The 20,538-nt window shown below is 41.8% G+C and overlaps 1 protein-coding gene across 10 annotated transcripts in view; it reads right to left on the bottom strand.

Moving 5' to 3' along the window:
* The window catches only part of LOC109913308 (nectin-3-like), a 97,626-nt gene extending 77,858 nt beyond the window's left edge, over nucleotides 1-19,768 (bottom strand). For 9 of the 10 annotated variants that reach the window (XR_007262346.1, XR_007262347.1, XR_007262345.1 and 6 more), the window contains exons 1-3: nucleotides 19,448-19,768; nucleotides 7,283-7,621; nucleotides 4,560-4,862 (exon numbers count right to left, since the gene is read on the bottom strand). Coding sequence is in view for 1 of the 10 variants with exons in the window: in XM_048598462.1 (XP_048454419.1) it covers nucleotides 4,560-4,862; nucleotides 7,283-7,621; nucleotides 19,448-19,523 (718 nt within the window). In the remaining 9 variants the exon portion in view is untranslated. The remainder of the gene's footprint in view (nucleotides 1-4,559; nucleotides 4,863-7,282; nucleotides 7,622-19,447) is intronic. The other variant, XR_007262351.1, reaches the window with a different exon arrangement.
* Nucleotides 19,769-20,538: the final 770 nt, after the last annotated feature.

Here is a 20,538-nt window from a genome sequence, read left to right as displayed (position 1 = left end):
GAAGGGTCTAGGCCCGAAACGTCAGCCTCTCTGCTCCTATGATGCTGCTTGGCCTGCTGTGTTCATCCAGCCCTGCACCTTGTTGTCTCGGATTCTCCAGCATCTGCAGTTCCTACTATCTCTGATCCAAAGCCTCACAAGCTGTTTATTTAATTGGATCCAAACAGACGCCTCAGTACCTCCGTCTTAAAACCTCTCTTCAGAAAAAGACTACAATAAAATACACCTCTTAAAGCCATAGTATCATCACAAATGAAGTAATAAAACATACTGTAAATTTGTGCTGCACAGCATCGTCCACTCAATGAATGCTGGAAAATTGCAGCCACACTTCCCCTATTTTAGTAACAAAAGCAAAATATTGCACAAATCTGAAATAGAAAAAAAGTTAATACGAGAAGTGTTTTTTATGTCCTTAAACTACTATAAATAATTCTTTTTCAATTGCAATTCTTTTGGTAATTTACAATGTCACTGTGACTCAATTTTTATTCTGTTATATGCAATTTAATTTAAAACAAGGACATTCAATAATAGTTTGTTAGTGAAGTTTAAAAATAACCCCAAAATTTTTCACTGACAGAAGCAAATCCAACAAGAGTAATTGAAAACTTAATCTGAATAATTGGTGCAGCTTGGTTTCGACATATTGCCATTTTTCTTTATCACTGTGCCAAAATCCTGTAACTGAATTGTATCAATGTAGCACCTTTTCCATCTGTACTGCAGCGGGTTCAATAAGTTGGCTGACCACAACCTTGTCAAGATCAACAAGGAATGTCAATAAATGGTCGCCTCACCAACAACACCCAGATCCGAAGGATCAATCTTGTGCTATACATTTCAACTCCTACCCTTGCACGCTGCTTCAACAATAATTTTCATAAAATTCCAGATCTCTGCAGTTGAACTGCTGCATTTGCTTTATGAAAATTTCAATGATGTACATAATACAGACACACTGCCAGAAAGATCGTTAAAGCAAATCCAGCTTACACTCTGTGCATTTACATTGAAGTTAACATAGATTTGGGATCAGAACATGGACTGCTGAGATTGTGTAGGTGGTAAGTATTGGGTACTTGAAAGCAGGAATGCAGAAGGTGCAGATTGATGTGTAGGATGATGGATAGTGTGAAAAGCAAAAGGCCTATGGTCTCATCATGATGCCAGATAACAAAATAAATTTGTACGAGGAGTTGAGGAGCGGTATAAAGCAGGAAAGAGTCATAATCCTCAATGTTTTCAATGACTTGAAATGTCACAGACTAACCCTCAGTGGACCGGACATGATGACCTGGAGACTATCTGCTCTGAATGGTTTAACAGATGCAGACTTCTTTTGCCTGCCGTTTGGTCTTGCATGAGAGACTAAAAAATGTCAGCAGCAGAGCAGTATTGTTTTTGGAATTAGGTACATGACATAACTGGAGATATGTAGGTGACAAGAATCAGGTGTGAAGATAGCAATATTGATAAGGATGTGAGGATGAGATGAAGCATCTGGATGTCGGGTGAGATTCCTGAGTGCCAGGGAATGTTCCGGGCAAGTGATGGGAGTTTGCTAAGTTGAACAGCATGACAGACTGGAATATAGGAATGAGGAGGAGGAGGAGGCAATTCAGCCCTTCAAATCTGCTCTACCATTTAACATGATCATGGCTGATCTTATCCTAGTCTCCACTCTAATTTCCTGCCTGCTTCCCATAGCCCTTTACCCTGCTTTTCATCAGATACATACCTATTACTTTCTTGAATCTGTTGATTGATCCTGCCTCTACTGCACTCTGGGGCAGTGAGTTCCACACAGATTCACAACACAGAGAAGTAGTTTCCCCTCATCTCAGTTTTGAACCTATCTCCTCATCACAGACTGCCTTTAAGAAGACGCTAGTTACACTGCATGATTCGAGAACAATGTTGCCTTCTTCCATGTTGAAAGCAGAGGCAGTGTGAGACCCACACAGCCAGAAACTACAGTCATGGAGAGAAGGTGTAATTACAGCAAACATTCAGCTCACAAGAAACTTATTTTGAAACATTAAGAGTTGGATATTTCACAATACAAGAAACACTCTGCCTGTGTACTTATCTAGTTGTGAGTTTGTGTCTTTCACCTTGATCTTTGGGGTGTAAATTGCAACCCAGACACTGAAAACCAAAGCAACCCAATTTCTAGCAGATAAATTCGTTTGTTTTTTTCAGAACAAAAAACACTGAGTATAAAAACATAGAGGTTAATACATATCATTAGAAAACACAATTGAAAACTCAGCTGATGAACTATACTCATGTCTGGCACCACAACTTCAGAAGTCTTGGGACAGCAAGCAAAGGAGATTTATCAGAATAGGGCAAGGATAAGGATCTTAATTCAAGCAGACAGTGATTAGATTACAGCTGTTTCCATTTGATGCAACAGTGCAAGGCATTTTAAGAGGTGTAAAATTATTATACTGGGGAGTGCAGCTTTAAATTTATAGTAAATGAAAATGTCCTAATCTGGAGTGAATTTGACAGTCGATGCTTCTACTGTTACAGATCAAAAGAATGCTTAGATTGGTTTACTGAGAAGAAGGTGCAAGCTATTTATACTTGAAAACAATGGCAGTCACTTCTGAGTTTACAATGTGCAGGTTTTGGCTCTCCATACATCACAGAAAGGTGTCGAAGACACCAAATTTAAAACAATCGTGCCATAACTATTTATTTGCTTCCAAATCGAAGCAAAGCAGTTTCTCAAGGAATTAATTATCATTGCTACCAAGTTAATATGTTTCATGTAGCCATACATAAGAAAGCAGAAGTAACCATTTGTGAGCTCAGGTTACAAGCTTCTGCACAAGCCAATGAATATCACAGGAACCCTACAGTTCTATGCAGTCAGAAGAGAGTATAGGCAGCCTGTCTTTGCAAGCTACCACAGCCTGATATTTGAGGGAGATGGACATGAGTTAAAGATACTGCACCACTGCAGAGACTCCAAGAGATTTACTCTAGCATGGCCAGGGCACGAATAATCCTCAGAAAAGGTCTTAATGTTGTTGACTGATTTAAGAAACTCAGCAGTAACTGTGCAAAGTCCCAGGAGCTGGTTCCTCAAAGTTACTATTAGGCAAAACGGAGATATGGAAATTCTTTGGAATGTGGGAGCAAGTGTCAGACTCTGCTGAAGGAACTGTAATTCCATAGAGAATGTGATGAATAATAAGCACAAAAGAGGAAGAGATAACACAGTGTGGAGCTGGAGGAACACAGCAGACCAGACAGCATCAGAGGAACAGGAAACTTGACTTTTCAGGGTGGGAACCTTCTGAACAAGCTCCACACTGTGTTATCTCCTAATCCAGCATCAGCAGTTCTTGCTATCTCCGAGTACAAAAGAGGAATATTCCTCTCAGGAGTTTAAGTTGTATGTTGCTTTTAAACATGTTTAGTCATTTGTTGCAATATACAAGCCTAAAATATGAAGCCTTGTGTCATTTTTTTAGCTATCAACTGGAATTCCAATCTCCTTTTACAAGTAGTAAGTCTGTATGGAGATTGTAACAAAGGCCAGATGTAATAGAAAGGTTAAAAATAATTGGAAGAGTTTTCATTGGGTTGATTGGGAGAAATGGTTCCACTGCCAGGGAAACTGTACAGGGTACATCAGGTAATTTACCACTAAAAAGGGCATGAGTATTTTTTTAGTCGGGGCTATGATTTGGGTAATTTTTGAGTAAGAGGTGGAAGACAATTTAACGGGAAGTTTCTAAATAAGACAATATATAATTACAAACGACAATGATTGCAGGGCTGTAGAGAAAGAATAGAGAACAAATTCATAGCATTCTCAGAGATTCATACACAATGAGTTGAATTGTTATATGGCTTGGATGTTAATGGAGTAGTACATGGACCCAGCAAGACCAGAGATCAAGAGGCACTGCTGACCTTAACAAAATAGCCTCAGGGAAATTAAATGCTGCAGAATCCTGTCCTCCAGTGGAGCAGATGGACATTCAGGGAACAGCACAAACTCATGGCAGGAGGGTAGTTTAACGCACATCTGATGGTGGAGTCTGGCAAGGAAATTTGACAATAAGGGTGGTGGCAGTGTATCAGATTTTTGTGATGTGCTTCTAAAAACACCAAAATGCTTATGCATCTCCTTTTACAAGATAAGTTTAAAACGTATTTTTCCATTTAAAGATTCAACTCCCTGAAGATTTTACTTTACAGGATATTGTCATAGCCACCTTCTCATTCAAGCCCCGGTTAATACAGCAGAACAGGTTCTGACAACATTATCACATCTAGGCTGTATATTTAGAACAGTTTGCTGCTACCTTCCTGCTGTTGTCCTGCTTGCCTGTTCAAAAAAGATTAATATGGAAGCACAACAGGAAGGAATTCTCATTAGTGAAAGTAGTGGCTTCTGTTCTTTTAAAGGCCCTATACTTGTCTAGTTAAAATGGAATCATAATAAATTCTATTTCACTCTTTGTGCCTCATTGTGTATTTACTACAAATATCAAAACAATTATAATGAAAAAATAGGATATAATTATAGTTACAGTCAATATTCAGGCGATAAGGAACTCGTTTTGAAGCGTGGAGGGCTGGATGTTGCACAACACAGACAATATTCTGCCCATGAAGTGATTTATTTGGACACAGATGAAACTGGCTAGAGACGGTCACAGTCCCATTCGCAGCAGGATGCCCAATACTTTGATTGGCACGTAGATTGAAAGGAGCTTCCCAAGTGATACCTGCAGCTGGCTTCGCATTTGCTGCTGTACAGGTGACAATGAGGCGTTTACTGCAGTCAATCAGAGAAAAAACTGGATACGTTTGGATTGTAACAGCCGGAGGAGCTAAATTGAGATAAAAAAGTGCAGTTTAGATCATTCAGATGTAATGAACCTTTTTGAGTGATTAACTGATATAACCCACTATCTAGTTTACAATTAAATTTCATCATAACGACACACAAGTTTTGCAGTGGATCCCTCAGTCTACTCTGTTTACTTGAATGAAAGATGGAAGAATTTTATTGCTTACTTTGAGGCTACCACACAAAGTAATGGTTCAAAGATAAAGACTGAAGACGACAATGGAAACCTCTGTTGTTAAACATAAATAAACTGTAAGACATCTCTGCTTACGGAGAGCCCTGTATAGCATGGACTAATGGGATCTTCAACTTCGGCTGCAGAAACTCAACATACAATTGTATGAGTATGTTTTAATAAATAGCATCCTTGGTACATGTCAAAACACCAGTTTACATTTTGACACTTTCGAGATCAGGTGGGGGTGTGGGGGAAATCAACTCCCCGGTTTTAATCCTTTTGGAAAGCTGCAAAAAGAATTTTAGTTCTTTTTAAGGAAAAAAAGGAAATTCAGGTAATGAATTGTTGTAAACAACCAACCAAATAAAGATTACATATGCCAACACTGTGTCAAAAATGACAGTGAATAACAGAATGTTAATTGCACAACAAGAAGCCATTCGGCTCATCACATCAATATTAAGAACAATTCTCATCCTTCATCGCTAATGATGAAATCTGAGGAAGTTCAGTTGTTAGCTGTGGAACCTGGACTAGAGATTACTGTTTGGTCTGATCAGTTTGTCCATGTGTAGGAGCATCTGATAGGTTAGTGGTATGATTTCTTGCCAGGGTGAACTGGCAAATCATTACACTCTTATCCCACTGGGGAGACTGAGGGCCCAAGCAAGCCACAATTTTCTCCAATGGAACTACCAAAGACAGGGGTCAAGCCAAGGCTGGGGAGAAAGCACCAAGATCAAGATTCATAGCCAAACAATGAAAGCATTGGGTGCATTGTGCTTATTCAGAGAATCCCACTCTAGGGAATAGGAGGCAGTAGTGGACCCCAATTACATCAAGTGGTGGGGTTTCATGATCTTGAGGGCAGCAATAGCACTACAACTTCCAGCGAGCCTTTGTCTGCTTAAATCTGAAGTTGTGGTACGAATGAATGGGCTCCAGGGGAGCCCACACTGAACCCATTGGAACTTTTCAGTTTTTCAGCACCTAACTAAAGCTTCAAATTGTTTATTTAGGGCTTTTCTTAGCAGGATAAAATGCTCGCAAGAGGGAATGGTAGCAGTGTGGGAGCCTACATTTAAAAGCATGCAATGATTTGCAGTCTTAAAACACTGGGCTGTCTTGGAGCTGAAAGCAGACAATATACCTTCATTTTTATTCATTTGTTGGATGTTGGTATTGCCCGCTAGGCCAGCATTAGTTGCTGCGATGTTGGTGGCAACAGGCTGCCTAATTTATCTGCTATAGACTTTAGAGCATACGGACACCTACAATGCTATTAGAGAGTTCAGGATTTTGTGTGGCAAAGATTGTAGGTTTGGAAGATGCTGTTGCAGAAACCTCGGGGGTTTGCTACAAATCGATCTTGTAAATGGTACATGCTGCTGATGTTGAAAGTGGTAGATTGGGTGCCAATCAAGCAAACTGATTTATCCTGGATAATGCTGAGCTTTGAATGATGTTGAAGCCGCACTCACCAGGTGATTGGAGTATTAAATCACATTGCTGACTTCTACCTTCTAGGTAGTAGACGGGCTTTGGGGAGTCAGAGATATCACAGGCTGCAGGATTTTTAGCCTCTGACCTGCATAAATATAACTGAAGATCAGCCTCAAGTAGAGGACAGGATTTTCAGCAGGTGGTGATATCACCAGATGCCATTGCATTGTCAAGAATTGAGGCATGAGCACTACATTGATTTTAATCTATTGACTGTAATATGTAAAATGCCCAGGTTTTTGTGCACTTCCTACAAGTCCATTGTATACATGTTTCCCCATTTTGTAATGAACACAAATAACTTCCTGGTTGAAGAAAGACTGTTAGATTTTGCAGTGTGAGGATTTTCTGTAACCATTTTACAGCAAATTAATACTTTTGAATTGAAATCATTTTAATATTAGAAATGCAGCAACTACAAGTAAGGTCCTGTAAACAGCATTGTGATAATGACCAGAATCCTTGTCTGTGATGCTGCTTGACACTAGGGAGAACTCTTGCATTCTGTTTTGAGACAGAGCCATAAAATATTTTAAATCCACCCGGGACAATTTCAACAACCTATCTGAAAGACAACAACTGTAATGTTGCATTCTCTCAGTGCTGCATTGTATTGTCAGAATAAAACTGTGTTCCAGTCTGAGTCTTCACTTGGAAGCAAGAGTGCAACACTAAAAGTGATGTTAAAAGTCAGACATTAAAATGGAAATGTTCCGTACCTGTTACGATCAGCTGTATATCCGCTTCAACAGGCCCATCAGGGAATAAGGTGAAAATACAGCTGTATGTCCCCTCATCACTTAGTGTAATATTTCTCAAATACATTGATGCATTTTTGGAACTTTGCCCAATGTAGGTCATTCTGCCATCAAATGTATAATCAAACTTTTCATTCTTTCCATTTATGAAAACTGCTGTGAAAAAGTTCTGTTGTTTTTGACCATGCCTGTGTCGCCACATGAATTGTGAGATAGTTTTCCCGGTATTAATTGTACACAGCAGCAGGGTATCTTCGCCTACGGATCTCAAAATCTGGTGACCGTTCACATTTATTGAACCTGGAAAAGAAACATTTATTTCATGAATAGTGACAAAACAATGGCAGGAAGAAGGAATTTTAACCCAGCATCTGGGTGCAAGATAGGATGAAAGGCAGTTAAAATATCTCCTTTCAGAGATAGTAGGAACTGCAGATGCTGGAGAATCTGAGATAACCAGGTGTAGAGCTGGATGAACACAGCAGGCCAAGCAGCATCAGAGGAGCAGGAAGGCTGACGTTTCGGGCCTAGACCCTTCTTCAGAAATGGGGGAAGGGGGTTCTGAAATAAATAGGGAGAGAGGGGGAGGCGGATAGAAGATGGACAGAGGAGAAGATAGGTGGAGAGCTCTCTGGGCTCGATCTGGAACACTTAAGCCTCACTTGCCCCTTCTTTCCCATGGAACTCTAAAACCCCGTTCCCAAAACATTTATTTTTCTTCCCAATATACTTCCACTTGGTACCAGCTGGTCCCTGCCGTCCGAACAAGAATTCACACCCACTCACAGACTAGCACTCTCCTCCTGTTTCTAGCGTCAGCTGATGAATGGCATCCAGATGAAGCTCGACAATTAAAACTGCAACCTGTTAATATCATGTACATCTGATGTGTGCCCTGTACCCCCATGTTCAGGCAATGTACTCGGTTAGAAAATATTGAGGAGAAGGTCATCACTGAACTAACCGCCCAGTTTATTACCCCAGCTTCTTGTGGCCAGAAATCCCTCTCTGGACTCCTATCCTTCTTCTTTTTGACTCCCATTCTCCACCTTCCATGCAGTAACACATATGGCAGAAAAAGCCAATACACTGATGCCTCATGGAGTATCTATGTCTAATAGTACAGTAAAGGCAAGAGGAAACAGCCATTGAAACAATGCAATGAGTGTGCAGTTCTTTAAAAAAAAACCTGACTATAATGTTGAGATATGATGGGGAGAATATTTCCAAATTTTTTTGTCCCAGAAGAAAGCCTTGCCAACAAATTGAACAGAAATTGTAAAAACTGACTTAACTCAGGGATCCATGCCCTTGTTTCCAGGGAGTGGAGTCAGAGGGAGGAGCACACAAAGTGACTGAAAAAGTGAGGACTTTTCAGGAAAGCTGTGACCTGATTGACTGAGAGGAAATCTGTCCTAAATTTGAAAAAAAAAACACTGCAAAACTAATTAATAAACTAATTAACTAACTAGGAATTAACTAACTAATAAATGAATTAATTAACTGTGGATTAACTAACTAATAAAGTAATTAACTAAGTAGAGACAGCTGGGCAGGTGATGTGCTGTAGCTGTATGATGTGGGAGCTGGCCTATCCCATTGTGAACTGCAGTGACCACATCTGCAGCAAATGTTGGTTGCTTGAGGAAATTTGGCTCAGAATTGATAAGCTGGAGTCTGAGCTTTGGACATTGTAGCACATCCAGGAGGGGGTGGCTTACCTAGATGCTTTGTTTCAGGAGGTATTCACACCTGGTACCTCAAATTTGTTCAGTGGCCAGGGACAGCAGGGTGTGATAAAAAATTTGAGGCAGGTAGAGGGATCCTGTACTCAGGAACAGAAGAGCCTCAGCTCTTGACCTTGTTCAACAGGTACTTGCTCCTTGTGTTGATGAGGAACAGGGTTGTTGAGAGGATGCGCCAGCTGACCATGGCACCATGGTACAGGAAGCCATTCAACCGTGGGTGGGGAGGAGAAAGACAAGTGGTAGTTGTAGGGAATTGTCTAATTAGGGGAATAGATAGCATCCTTTGTAAGCAGGATCAAGAGTCCCATCCGGTAGGTTAACTGCCCAGTCCCAACGTGAGGAAGAGGGAGGATCCAGTTGTTGTGGTCCACGTCAGGAGAAACAACATGAGCAAGGTGAGAAAAGAGGACCGAGTTGGGGATCATCAGGAACTAGGGACTAAATTAAAGAACAGGTCCTCAAGGGTTATAAACTCTGGATTACTAGCTGAGCCACCTGCAAATTGGCATAGGGACACGAGAATAAGGGAAGAAACACGTGGCTAAAGGAGTAGCGCGGGAAAGAGGGGCTCCTTTTCATGGGGCACTGGCATTAGTATTGGAACAGGAGGGATCTGTACCGCTGGGACAGTGTCCACCTGAACCGAGCAGGGACCAATGTTCTAATGAAAAAGGTAACCAGGCAGCCAACAGGACTTTAAACTAGAAAGTTGGGGTTGGGGTGGAGGGGGTGCTGGAAAGATAAAAAGCCAAGAAGCATCATGGTCAATGCGAAACAAAGCTGCAGTTTAACATCTGTGGGGGTGGATTCAACTGCATGGAAAAGTATGAAAGAAATAAAAAGAAAGGAGAACTTGGGAGAGGTTACTAAAGTCTCCAGAACACAAAATAGGACCGAGTGTTTGGAAAGGGTTAGGAATTTAACTTCAAGCATCAGATAAATATCAGACAAAGGGATGACAATGAGAAGAGAGATGGTAAATACAGGACTGAAGGTGTTGTATCTGAATGCACGCAGTATATGAAATCAGATAAATGAGCTTGTGGTGCAGATTGAAATTGGCAGGTATGACATGGTGGGCATCACAGAGACATGGCTGCAAGGGGATCAGGACTTGGACCCAAATATTTAAGGATATACATCCCATCGAAGAGACAGGCAGGTGGGCAGAGGGGGTGGAGCTGCCTTATTTGTAAGAAATGAAATGAAATTGATAGCAAGAAATGACATAGGGTCAGATGATGTAGAATGTGTGGGTAGCACTGAGGAACCACAAAGGCAAAAAAAAAGCATTAATAGGAGTTATGTAAAGGCCTTTAAACAGTAATCAGGATGTGGGGCACAAGATACCCCAGGAGATAGAAAGGTGTGTAAGAAAGGCAAGGCTACAGTGATCATGGGGAATTTCAAGACGCAGGTGGACTGGGAAAATCAGGTTGGTAGTGGATCGCAAGAAAAGTAATTTGTAGAATGTCTACGAAATGGCTTTTTGGAGCAGCTTGTGGTGGAGCCCACAAGGGAACAGGTAATACTGGACTTGGTGGTGTACAATGAGACAGACTTGATAATGGAGTTTAAGGTGAAGGAACCTTTAGGAGGTAGTGACCATAATATGATAGAATTTAATCTGCAATTTGAGAAGGAGAAGCTGGAATCAGATGCAACGGTATTACAGTTGAATAAAGGCAAATACAGAGACATGAGGGAGCAGCCTAGCAGGAAAGACAGTGGAACAGCAATGGCAGGAGTTTCTGGGAGTAATTTGGGAGAGACAGCAAAATTCATCCCTCGGAGAAAGAAGCATACTAAAGGGAGGACAAGGCAACCATGGCTGAAGTCAGGAAGTCAGGAACAGCTTAAAAGCAAAAGAGAAAGTATATAATGTGGCGAAGGGCAGGGCAAAGCCAGAAGATTGGGAAGTCTGCAAAGGGGCCAACAGAGGACATCTTGAAATGAAAAAGGGAGAAGATTAAATATGAGGGTAAGCTAGCCAGAAATATAAAAGATGATTGTATATCTAAAGAAATTCTTACAAAGGGCAAAAGAGAGGCAAAAGTGGACATTGGGCTGCTGGAAAATGACTCTGGAGAAGTAGTAACGGGGAACAAAGAAATGGCAGAGGAACCAAACAAGTACTTTGCATCAGACCACACAAAGGAGGTGCTAGAAAAATTGAAAGCTCTGAAGGTGGATGAATAACTTGGACCAGATGGACCACACCCCAGAGTTTTGAAGGAGATAGCTGCAGAGATCCTTCAGGAATCCCTGCAGTCAGGCAAAAGATGGGAAATCTTACAGGCCGATTAGCCTGACCTTGGTTGTTGGTAAAATTTTGGAATACATTGTGAAGGACAAGATTTCTGAATGCTTGAAAGTGTATGGTAAAATAGGGCATAACTTCATTGTGGGGGGCCGGGGTGGTGGGGGGTATACCTGACAAATCTGTTCGAATTCTTTGAGGAGGTAACAAGCAGGTTAGACAAAGGAGAGCCAATGGATGTTATCTACTTAGACCTCCAGAAGGCCTTTGACAAGGTGCCACACAGCAGGCTTTTGAGTAAGATAAGAGTATGTGGTGTTAGAAGCAAGGTACTAGCATGGATAGAAGACTGTGCTTTCTGGCAGACAGCCAGGGTGGGGATAAAAGGGTCCTTTGTGGGGTGGCAGCCAGAGACTAGAGGCGTTCTGCAAGGATCAGTTTTGGGACCACAACTTTTCATTTTATACATTAATGATCTAGATGGAAGAATTGAGGGCATTCTGGTTAAATTTGCAGATGATACACAGATAGGTGGAGAGACAAATAGTATTGAGGAGGCAGAGAGGCTGCAAGAAGGTTTAGACCGGTTAGGCAAGTGGGCAAAGAAGTGGCAGATGGAATATAATGTAGGAAAGTATGAGATCATGCATTTTGGTCGGAAGAATAGAGGCATAGACTATTTTCAAAATAGGGAGAAAATTCAGAAATCTGAAGTGCAAAGGGACTTGGGAGTCCTAGTCCAGGATTCTGTCAAGGTTAACCTGCAGGTTGAGTCAGTAGTCACGAAGGCAAAGACAATGCTGGCATTTATTTTGAGAAGACTACAAGATAAAAGCAGGGATGTACCTCTGAAGCTTTATAAGGCTCTGGTCAGACCACATTTAGAATATTGTGGGCAATTTTGGGCCCCATATCTCAGGAAGGATGTACTGGCTCTGAAGCAGGTCCATAGGAGGTTCATAAGATTAATCCCAAGAATAAAAGTCTTCACATATCAGGAATGTTTGAGGACTTGGTCTATATTTGATGGAGTTTAGAAGGCTTGGCGGGGGGTCTAATTGGAACTTGCAGAATACTGAAAGGCCGGAATAAGTGGACATTTGTAAGATATTTCCATTAGCAGGACAGACTAGGACCCGAGTGCACAGCCTTAGAGTAAACAGAAGACCCTTTAGAAAGGAGATGAGGAGAAACTTCTTCAGCCAGAGAGTGGTGAATCTATGGAATTCATTGCCACAGAAGCATGTGGAGGCCAGGTCATTGAGTATATTTAAGACAGAGATAGATAGGTTCTTGACTGTTATGGGGATCAAAGATCATGGGGAGAAGGTAGAAAAATGGAGTTGAGAAACTTATCAGCCATGATTGAATGGCAGAGCAGACTTGATGGGCCGAATGTCCTAATTTCTGCTCCTATGTCTTATGGTCTAAATTAGTTTTGTCCATAACAGCTGAAAATACATGCTTTGAGTAGGATTGAGAGTTCACATTGTTCACAGTATCACCACAATAAGTTTAAAAATCTTTCAGTTCAGAACATTATGAAGCAGACAAAACTGAAAGAAGATCCATCAACTTTATCTTAACTGGTTAATTTGATGATAGGACAGTGTCAAACTTCACCATTATCTTGTAAATAAATGCTAGCATTTTAAGTTCAATAGGTAATTTGGCTATTCCTAAATTACCTGAAAGTCAAAGTATATTCTCATCTTGAATTCAGCCTGTTGTACTCCAGTCTGGGGAATGCAAATAGTTGCATTGTAGTACAAAATTTGAAAATGGTTCGAGCTGCCCCCGAGATACCTATACTATATACTCACTTAGGGCAGCATGGTGGCTCAGTGGTTAGCACTGCTGCCTCACAGTGTCAGGGACTTGGGTTCAATTCCACCCTCGGGCGACTATCTATCTGGAGTTTGCACATTCTCCCCGTGTCTGTGAGGGTTTCCTCCAGGTGCTCTGGTTTCCTCCCACGGTCCAAAGATGTGCAGGCTAGGTGGGTTGGCCATGCTAAATTTCCTATAGTGTCCAGGAATATTTGGGTTAGACATGGGGAAATACAGGGGTAAGGGGAATTAGTCAGGGTGGGATGCTCTTTGAAGGGGTGGTGTGTACTTGTTGGGTCAAATGGCCTGTTTCTATGATGTTGTAGGCAGAACATCTTTTTGGCTTCAAAGCAGTATCAGTTTGGTGGAAAATATCACTTGTGTAGCAACTCATAACTGGAGTGTGAAATCGCTAGCTTAAACTGATTATCAAATTCTTGAGATACTGTGCCTTTTCCAGGGTAGTGAGCTATTTACAGATCTTGAGTTGGTGACTTAACACCCGCATGTGACTATGCATGACAGCAACCATGATCTGATCAGGCTCGTCTTTATTCCACTGGACAGATTTACATGAAAAATGGGTCATGAGCAGCTATGGTCTATTTGGTCTTCAGAAACTACTCTGCCAATCAATAAGTTGATGACCTGATTGTGGTCTCAATTCTAACCTCCTGTCCACACTTCACAACCCTCTACTCCTTTGTCTATTAAAACTCTACCTAACCCTGCTGTGAATTAAATTTAAGCATCCATTGTTTTCTAGGGAACAGACTTTTATAGGCTAGCGATGCCCTGAAAAACATTCTCATCTCCAGCTTCTGGTCTCTGTGACAAAAGAACCATCTTCCTTGTATTTGTTAGATCAAGTTCTTTCAGGATCTTGTTTCAATACAATCGCCTCTTCATCATCCAAACTCTAACCTGTTCAATATTTTTCAAGATGACCCTTTTATCCCAGGAATAAACTGTCTTTGAACTGCTAACACAATTATAATTTTTCAAATTAGGGGTCCTACACTGAACACCACATCCTAGACGTGGTCTCACTAAGGCCTGCACAACCGCAGTAAAAAAATCCCTATTTTATATGCTCCATTCCGCTTACAATAAATGACATTGTCTGATCTGCTTTTAATCACTTGTTGGACCTGCATTGTACCTTGTGATTTCATAACACCAGGGCACCCAGAATCATCTGCCTCAATTCTACAATCTTTTCCCATTTAAATAACATACTACTTTTCTATTCTTCTCCCAAAGTGGATAAGTTTACATTTTTCCCACATTCTACTCTATGTGCTTATTTGTTTGGTCTTTCACTTTATCTCTATCTCTTTGTAGATACTCTACCTTCCTCTAACAACTTACTTTTCTGGCTACTTTGGAGTCATCAGCAAATTTGGTCATTATATGTTTGGTTCCTTCATCCAGATCAATGTGTAAGTTGTACTTCTGCTCTGTACCTATACCCTTGACATTGTCAGTGTCTAAAAAGTTAGTTAGTTCTTAAATATATTGCCCCATTGTGGTAGTGAATTTTCAAGGGTCACCACCTGAATAAAGACATTCCCCCAGTGTTAGACATAAAACGGTCTACCTTGTATCCTGAGACCATGACCCCATGAACCAGAACATCATCCTACATAAAATCTGTCCAGTCCTGTCAGATTTTCATACATTTCAATAAGATACCCTCTCAATCTTCTCAAACTCCAGTGAATGCAAGCCTAGTTGACCCAACCTCTCCTGGTATGATAATGTTATTCCAGGAATCTGCCTAGTGAATTGCTACTGGACTCCCCTCTGACTAGTATGTACCTTCTTGGCTAAAGAGATAAAAACAGCGGATAATATTCAGGGCATTAGGAAGGCCACGCCTGTACAGCTGCATCAGGTAAAACAGTTTAAATACAAAACTTGATGATGAAATGTATTGGGCTTACTGAAGCTCCATTTTGAAGTAAATAAGTCAGACCAGGAAAAATCATTTTCATGACCTCCTGTTTTCTTTTCCTTCCAGAGCAGCAAGACAGCCTTACCACTGTTAGACTATCGGACCTACAGTCTCCCTCTGTCCCATCCTTTCTTGAATAAACGTGATCCTTCCAGAATCTATGGAATTTTAAAAGGTTATTACCATGTGCATTTGTCTTGTGTAACAATGGTAGTATTCGTATCTCTGGGCCAGAAGTCCTGGGTTCAATCCTACCTATCACCGATGTGTCTCATCACACATTTAAACACGTTGATTTGAAAACAAAATCTATAATTGAGTGCCACTTAAGACACTAGGATGTAGGCCACATTCTCCACAAACTTGTCAGCCTTTTGTTTAATAGTTTTCCAACCATCCTTCCTTCAATTCATAGAAGATCATACAAACCTACAAAATAGAAGCAGGCCATTTGGCCCTTGAGTTCACATCGACCTTCTGAAGAGCATGCCACCCAGACCAAGACCCACCCCCTACCCAGCATTTCCCGTCCTAGACACTAAGGGCAATTTCACATGGCCAATCCACCTAACCTGCACATCTTTGGACGATGGGAGGAAACTGGAGGAAATGTAAGGACTCCACACAGAGACTCATCTGAGGCTGGATTCGAACCCAGGTCCCTGGCACTGTGAGGCAGCAGTTCCAGGTCATTACCATCATAAACAATCATTCAATGCATCACTAACAATGCATAATCTAAAGACTAGGAACATAGATACAAATCATAACTGGCAAATTTGCAGTTGCTGCAGTCAGACATCTTTTGGCAGGAGGCACACAGAACAACATTGGAGCACTTTATTAATGTCTCCAAAGCATAAACCATAAGAAATAGGAACAGAAGCAGGTGGTTCGGGCTCTTGCTGACTTGAGAAGTTAAAACATCCCTGCTGACTTACTGAGGCCTTGGCTTATGAACAACCACAATGGAGAAGGTTCATTCAGGAATGCACCAAAATCATTGAGGCAACACCAGGAGAGGAGATAGACGAGTAGACGTGTCAGGGGGAGCACACACACTACCCAAATCTTCAAGCCTAATGCATAACAAATCCAAATTCAAACATCAGCCAAACACAAGTGGAAACTGGATATCCTTGATCCTGACAGACTGCCTTAAGAGCCTATGTACAGTATTTTTAAAAATCTCTCATTCTAAATCCCAAAATGAAACGGAATTGGTTGCCCTGGATTAGCGCAAATTAATAATTTTGCTAGATGTTTAGAAGGGTTTTGACAGAATAAATTTAAAAACCCACTATCTCCTACATCTGGTTGAAGACAAGGGGGTCAACACGAATTGACTGCCTCATTGCACTTTTAGTCTTTTGCCAACAGCTGGGTGGTAGATTCAGAATAAACAGTTTAAAGTCCGTACTTGCATGCAAATCTGCTGAATTCACAAAGCAAATACAAATGACCAATAAATAGTAATTTAGCACTTGCTCACTGACTTTGCAGCAGGTGCTTCCCACCTTTCTTTTAAAATTTAACCTATTTTTCCTAATCAACCTTTTCAGATATGTTATTACATGCCTTTGGAGCAGGTGGGACTTGAACCCAAGCCTCTCAGTTCAGGGTTAGGGATACTACCACTGCACTACAAGACAGCCCAATAGGTATTTTCCTACCTGATATGGTCACTTGAATTCAGCTGCTGCATGAATGTCTTATTTGGATTTGACCCGTTCAAAAGAATTTGCCTGTTTACAGCATTATGCAGTTTCAGGTTGGTTGCTAAGTAATTATTAAAATTGTAAATGCTCAAAACTAGAACTATTTTGAACACAACAACAGGAGTAGGATACATAGATCTTTGATTCTATTCTCACAATTAGATTTTGGCCGATGCTCATTTGCTATCCTTGCTTTAGCTCAGTTGATATCCTCCTCTAGTGAAAAGGTAATTGTCTCATTATTTACATTTAGGTCATCGATAATACTGTGCTTAGTATTCTTGCCTGTCACATGGGAGGTCAGAGTTCATTTCTCCACTGGGGAGGATTCAATATTTGCTTTTCCCGGAGCTGGTACAGAAACAATAGGTTGAATTATCTCCTCCTATATCGTAAAATCCTACAATTTTCAATTGACCCAGCAGCAGTCACAACTCCAACTATGTGTCTTGGTTGACAGCATTTCTGAAAGCTCGGCCAGAGTCTAGCTCAGATTCTGACCATGTGACATTTAATCACATGAAGTCTCATCACTTGCGTCCTGAACTCTTGGCTTTATTTGTCCATGGGAAATAGAGCGCAGCTGGCTAGATTAGCACTTATTGCCCATCCTGAACAACACAGAGGTCAGTTAAGAATCAATTGCTGATTATCTGGGGTCTGGAATGATGAGCAGGCCAGAGTTGGTTAATTACCAAAAGGACATTAGTGAACCTGATACATGACATTTGCAACGAATGCCGCATTTACTCAATGTGCATTGGGATGATTATTCATAGAATACCTTCGGTCAGGGTTCCTCAAACAATGGGTGATAACTGGATGAGCGATCTCCTCATGAGTTCTAAGGCAGCAATGGTGACTGTGGAGTGGAAACTCCCGTGGGACAATGCTGGAATTCTCAGTAATTTCACCAGCAGTTTCAAGCCCCTATTAGTAATGCATTTGTGTACACCCCACATCCCATGTAAGCAGCACTTTGCACAATGAATTACTTTGTCTTACAGGCAATGAATTATTCATGAAATTTAGCTTCCAAATGCTGATTGACTGATTTCCACAAACAGCTGAGATTTGACAATTGCTGAAGAAGATGAAACTCTCGCACTTTAGAGTTATGGAATAAGTTGATTTAGTTCTGGAGAAGGGTCACAGGACTTTCACAACATTAAATCTGTTTCTTTCTTCACAGATGCTGCCAGAACTACTGAGTTTCTCATGCAATTTTTGCATCTCTAGTACCTGCTGTTCTTCCTTTCATGTTAATAAGTTAATTTGTTTTTGTTTAAAACAAGCTGTATTTATTTTAAATCAGAGACATGGGGGTAGGATTAGATGGTTTCCAGAGTAGGTGGGAACTTGAATGCAGGCCTCCCAAACCAAAGGTTGGGATACTACCACTCCACCACAGTAGCCCTCCCTTGGGACTCAGGATTTCGATTGCACCGATTTTAAATGGGGGTTTTTGAGTTTCTTAAATTAACTTGTTGTTCATCAAGCAAAACTTGCCACAAGGAAGCACAACCCCACCAGGGGTTTTTTTTGTAAATTTTAAAATTTATTTTAGACTCATACAACATGAAAACTGACCTTTTGGTCCAAGTCGTCTATGCTGACCAAGTTTCCCAAACTACACCAGTCCCACCTGCCTATATCCCATATAGGGATATCCCTATATCCCTTTGGCCCATATCCCTCGAAACCTTTCCTATTTATGTGCCTGTTCACATATCTTTTTAATGTTGTAAACATTAATGTACCTGCATCTATCACTTCTTTGACAGTTCATTCCACACATTAACTACCCTCTGTGTGAAAACGTTGCCCCTCGGATCCTTTTAAATTTTTCTCCTCTCGTTTTAACAATCTGCTCCCTAGTTTTTAACTCCCTTACCCTAGGGAAAAGACCCTTGCTATTCACCTTATCAATGCCCCTTGTAATTTTGTGTTCCACTTGGGACTATTACTGGAAATCTGGTTCAGAACTGATTCAGCCCAGAAGCAGAAAGAAAGTAAAATACTGCCAGTCTTGTAGTAAGGAAAACTCCGACACAGAGGGTCACTTTTATCCTACTACCTCTGAAACAATTTTAACCCCACTGCGAAGCCTCTTCTAAAGATGCCTTTTCTGAAGAAGGGTCCAGGCCCGAAACGTCAGCCTTCCTGCTGCTCTGATGCTGCTTGGCCTGCTGTGTACAGATCTACACCTTGTTATCTCGTGTTTGTTATAGTTTCTGAGGGCCAGAGATTATGCTCTGATATTTCTCTGAAAGGTTAGGGAGGGACAAGTAATTTCCAGGTAAGTTTCCTGCATTTTTTCCAGTTTTCAACCACAAACCTGTTTTCAGCTGGTTTAGTTTATTCCATATTTAAAATGATCTTTAACTCTCGTCTATTTAACTGCCCCACTTGTTCATAAACCAAAACTGCACCGTTTGTGTTTTATTTAGAATCGCGAACCGTTAATTGTTGACAAAGAAAGAGATCCGATCAGATAAAAACATCTTGATCAGTCTAGCCCGGGTGCACTGAGAACCGCTTCAGTCCCAGCTCCGTCCTCCCCTCGCTGCCGGCCCCAGATCCAAGCTCCGGCCTCTCCCATTCCCCAACAAACCTGCAGCCGCTGAGCTCAGATTCCACGAAAGGAGCAGCGGAACGACCAGAACCACCCAGATCCCGCAAATCGGCATCAGATACGGTCTGCTCTCCGCGATCGGATTAAACGAGAAATGATCCCAATCCAGTCTCAGTCTTTCTTCAGAGAATCTGTTGGGTGAGAAAATTCATTTCTGTGTTTCGTTGGGGCATAAAGGGGTTCAATAGCGAGCAGGACTTCGCTTCCAGCTTCTACAGCATAAACATCGGGATCTTCTTGTCAGAAACAACAGTGGAGCTGGAGGAACGTAACACGTCCCGCAGCATCACAGAACATCCCCTCCTCCCATCTTAAGCCGCACCCCCATCTCCTACCGACCAACTTCATCCCGCCCCCTTGACCTGTCCGTCCTCCCTGGACTGACCTATCCCCTCCCTAACTCCTTACCTACACTCACCTTTCCTGGCTCCATCCCTGCCTCTTCGACCTGTTTGTTTCCTCTCCTCTATCCCTCTTCTATCCACCTACCCCTCTCTCCCTATTTATTTCAGAACCCCCTTCCCCTCCCCCTTTTCTGATGAAGGGTCTAGGCCCGAAACGTCAGCCTCTCTGCTCATATGATGCTGCTTGGCCTGCTGTGTTCATCCAGCTCTGCACCTTGTTGTCAAGGAAAGCTGACGTATCTGACTCCACCACATTTATCCCTCCCCACCCTTACCTGCTTTCCGGAGGGACCACTCTTACCGTGACTCCCTTATCCGCTCCACACTCCCCACCAGCCCCACCACACCCAGCACTTTTCCCTGCAACCGCAGGAAGTGCTACACCTGCCCCTACACCTCCCCCCTCATCCCCATCCCAGGCCCCAAGAAGACTTTCCACATCAAGCAGATGTTCACCTGCACATCTGCCAATGTGGTATACTGCATCCGGTGTACCCGGTGTGGCTACCTCTACATCGGGGAAACCAAGCGGAGGCTCGGGGACCGCTTTGCAGAACACCTACGCTCGGTTCGCACTAAACAACTGCACCTCCCAGTCGCGAACCGTTTCAACTCCCCCTCCCATTCCTCAGACGACATGTCCATCCTGGGCCTCCTGCAGTGCCA

Source organism: Rhincodon typus, chromosome 6, assembly GCF_021869965.1.
Source record: "Rhincodon typus isolate 14 chromosome 6, sRhiTyp1.1, whole genome shotgun sequence".
NCBI classification, from domain to species: domain Eukaryota; kingdom Metazoa; phylum Chordata; class Chondrichthyes; order Orectolobiformes; family Rhincodontidae; genus Rhincodon; species Rhincodon typus.
This window is presented reverse-complemented; position numbering and strand designations above follow the sequence as displayed.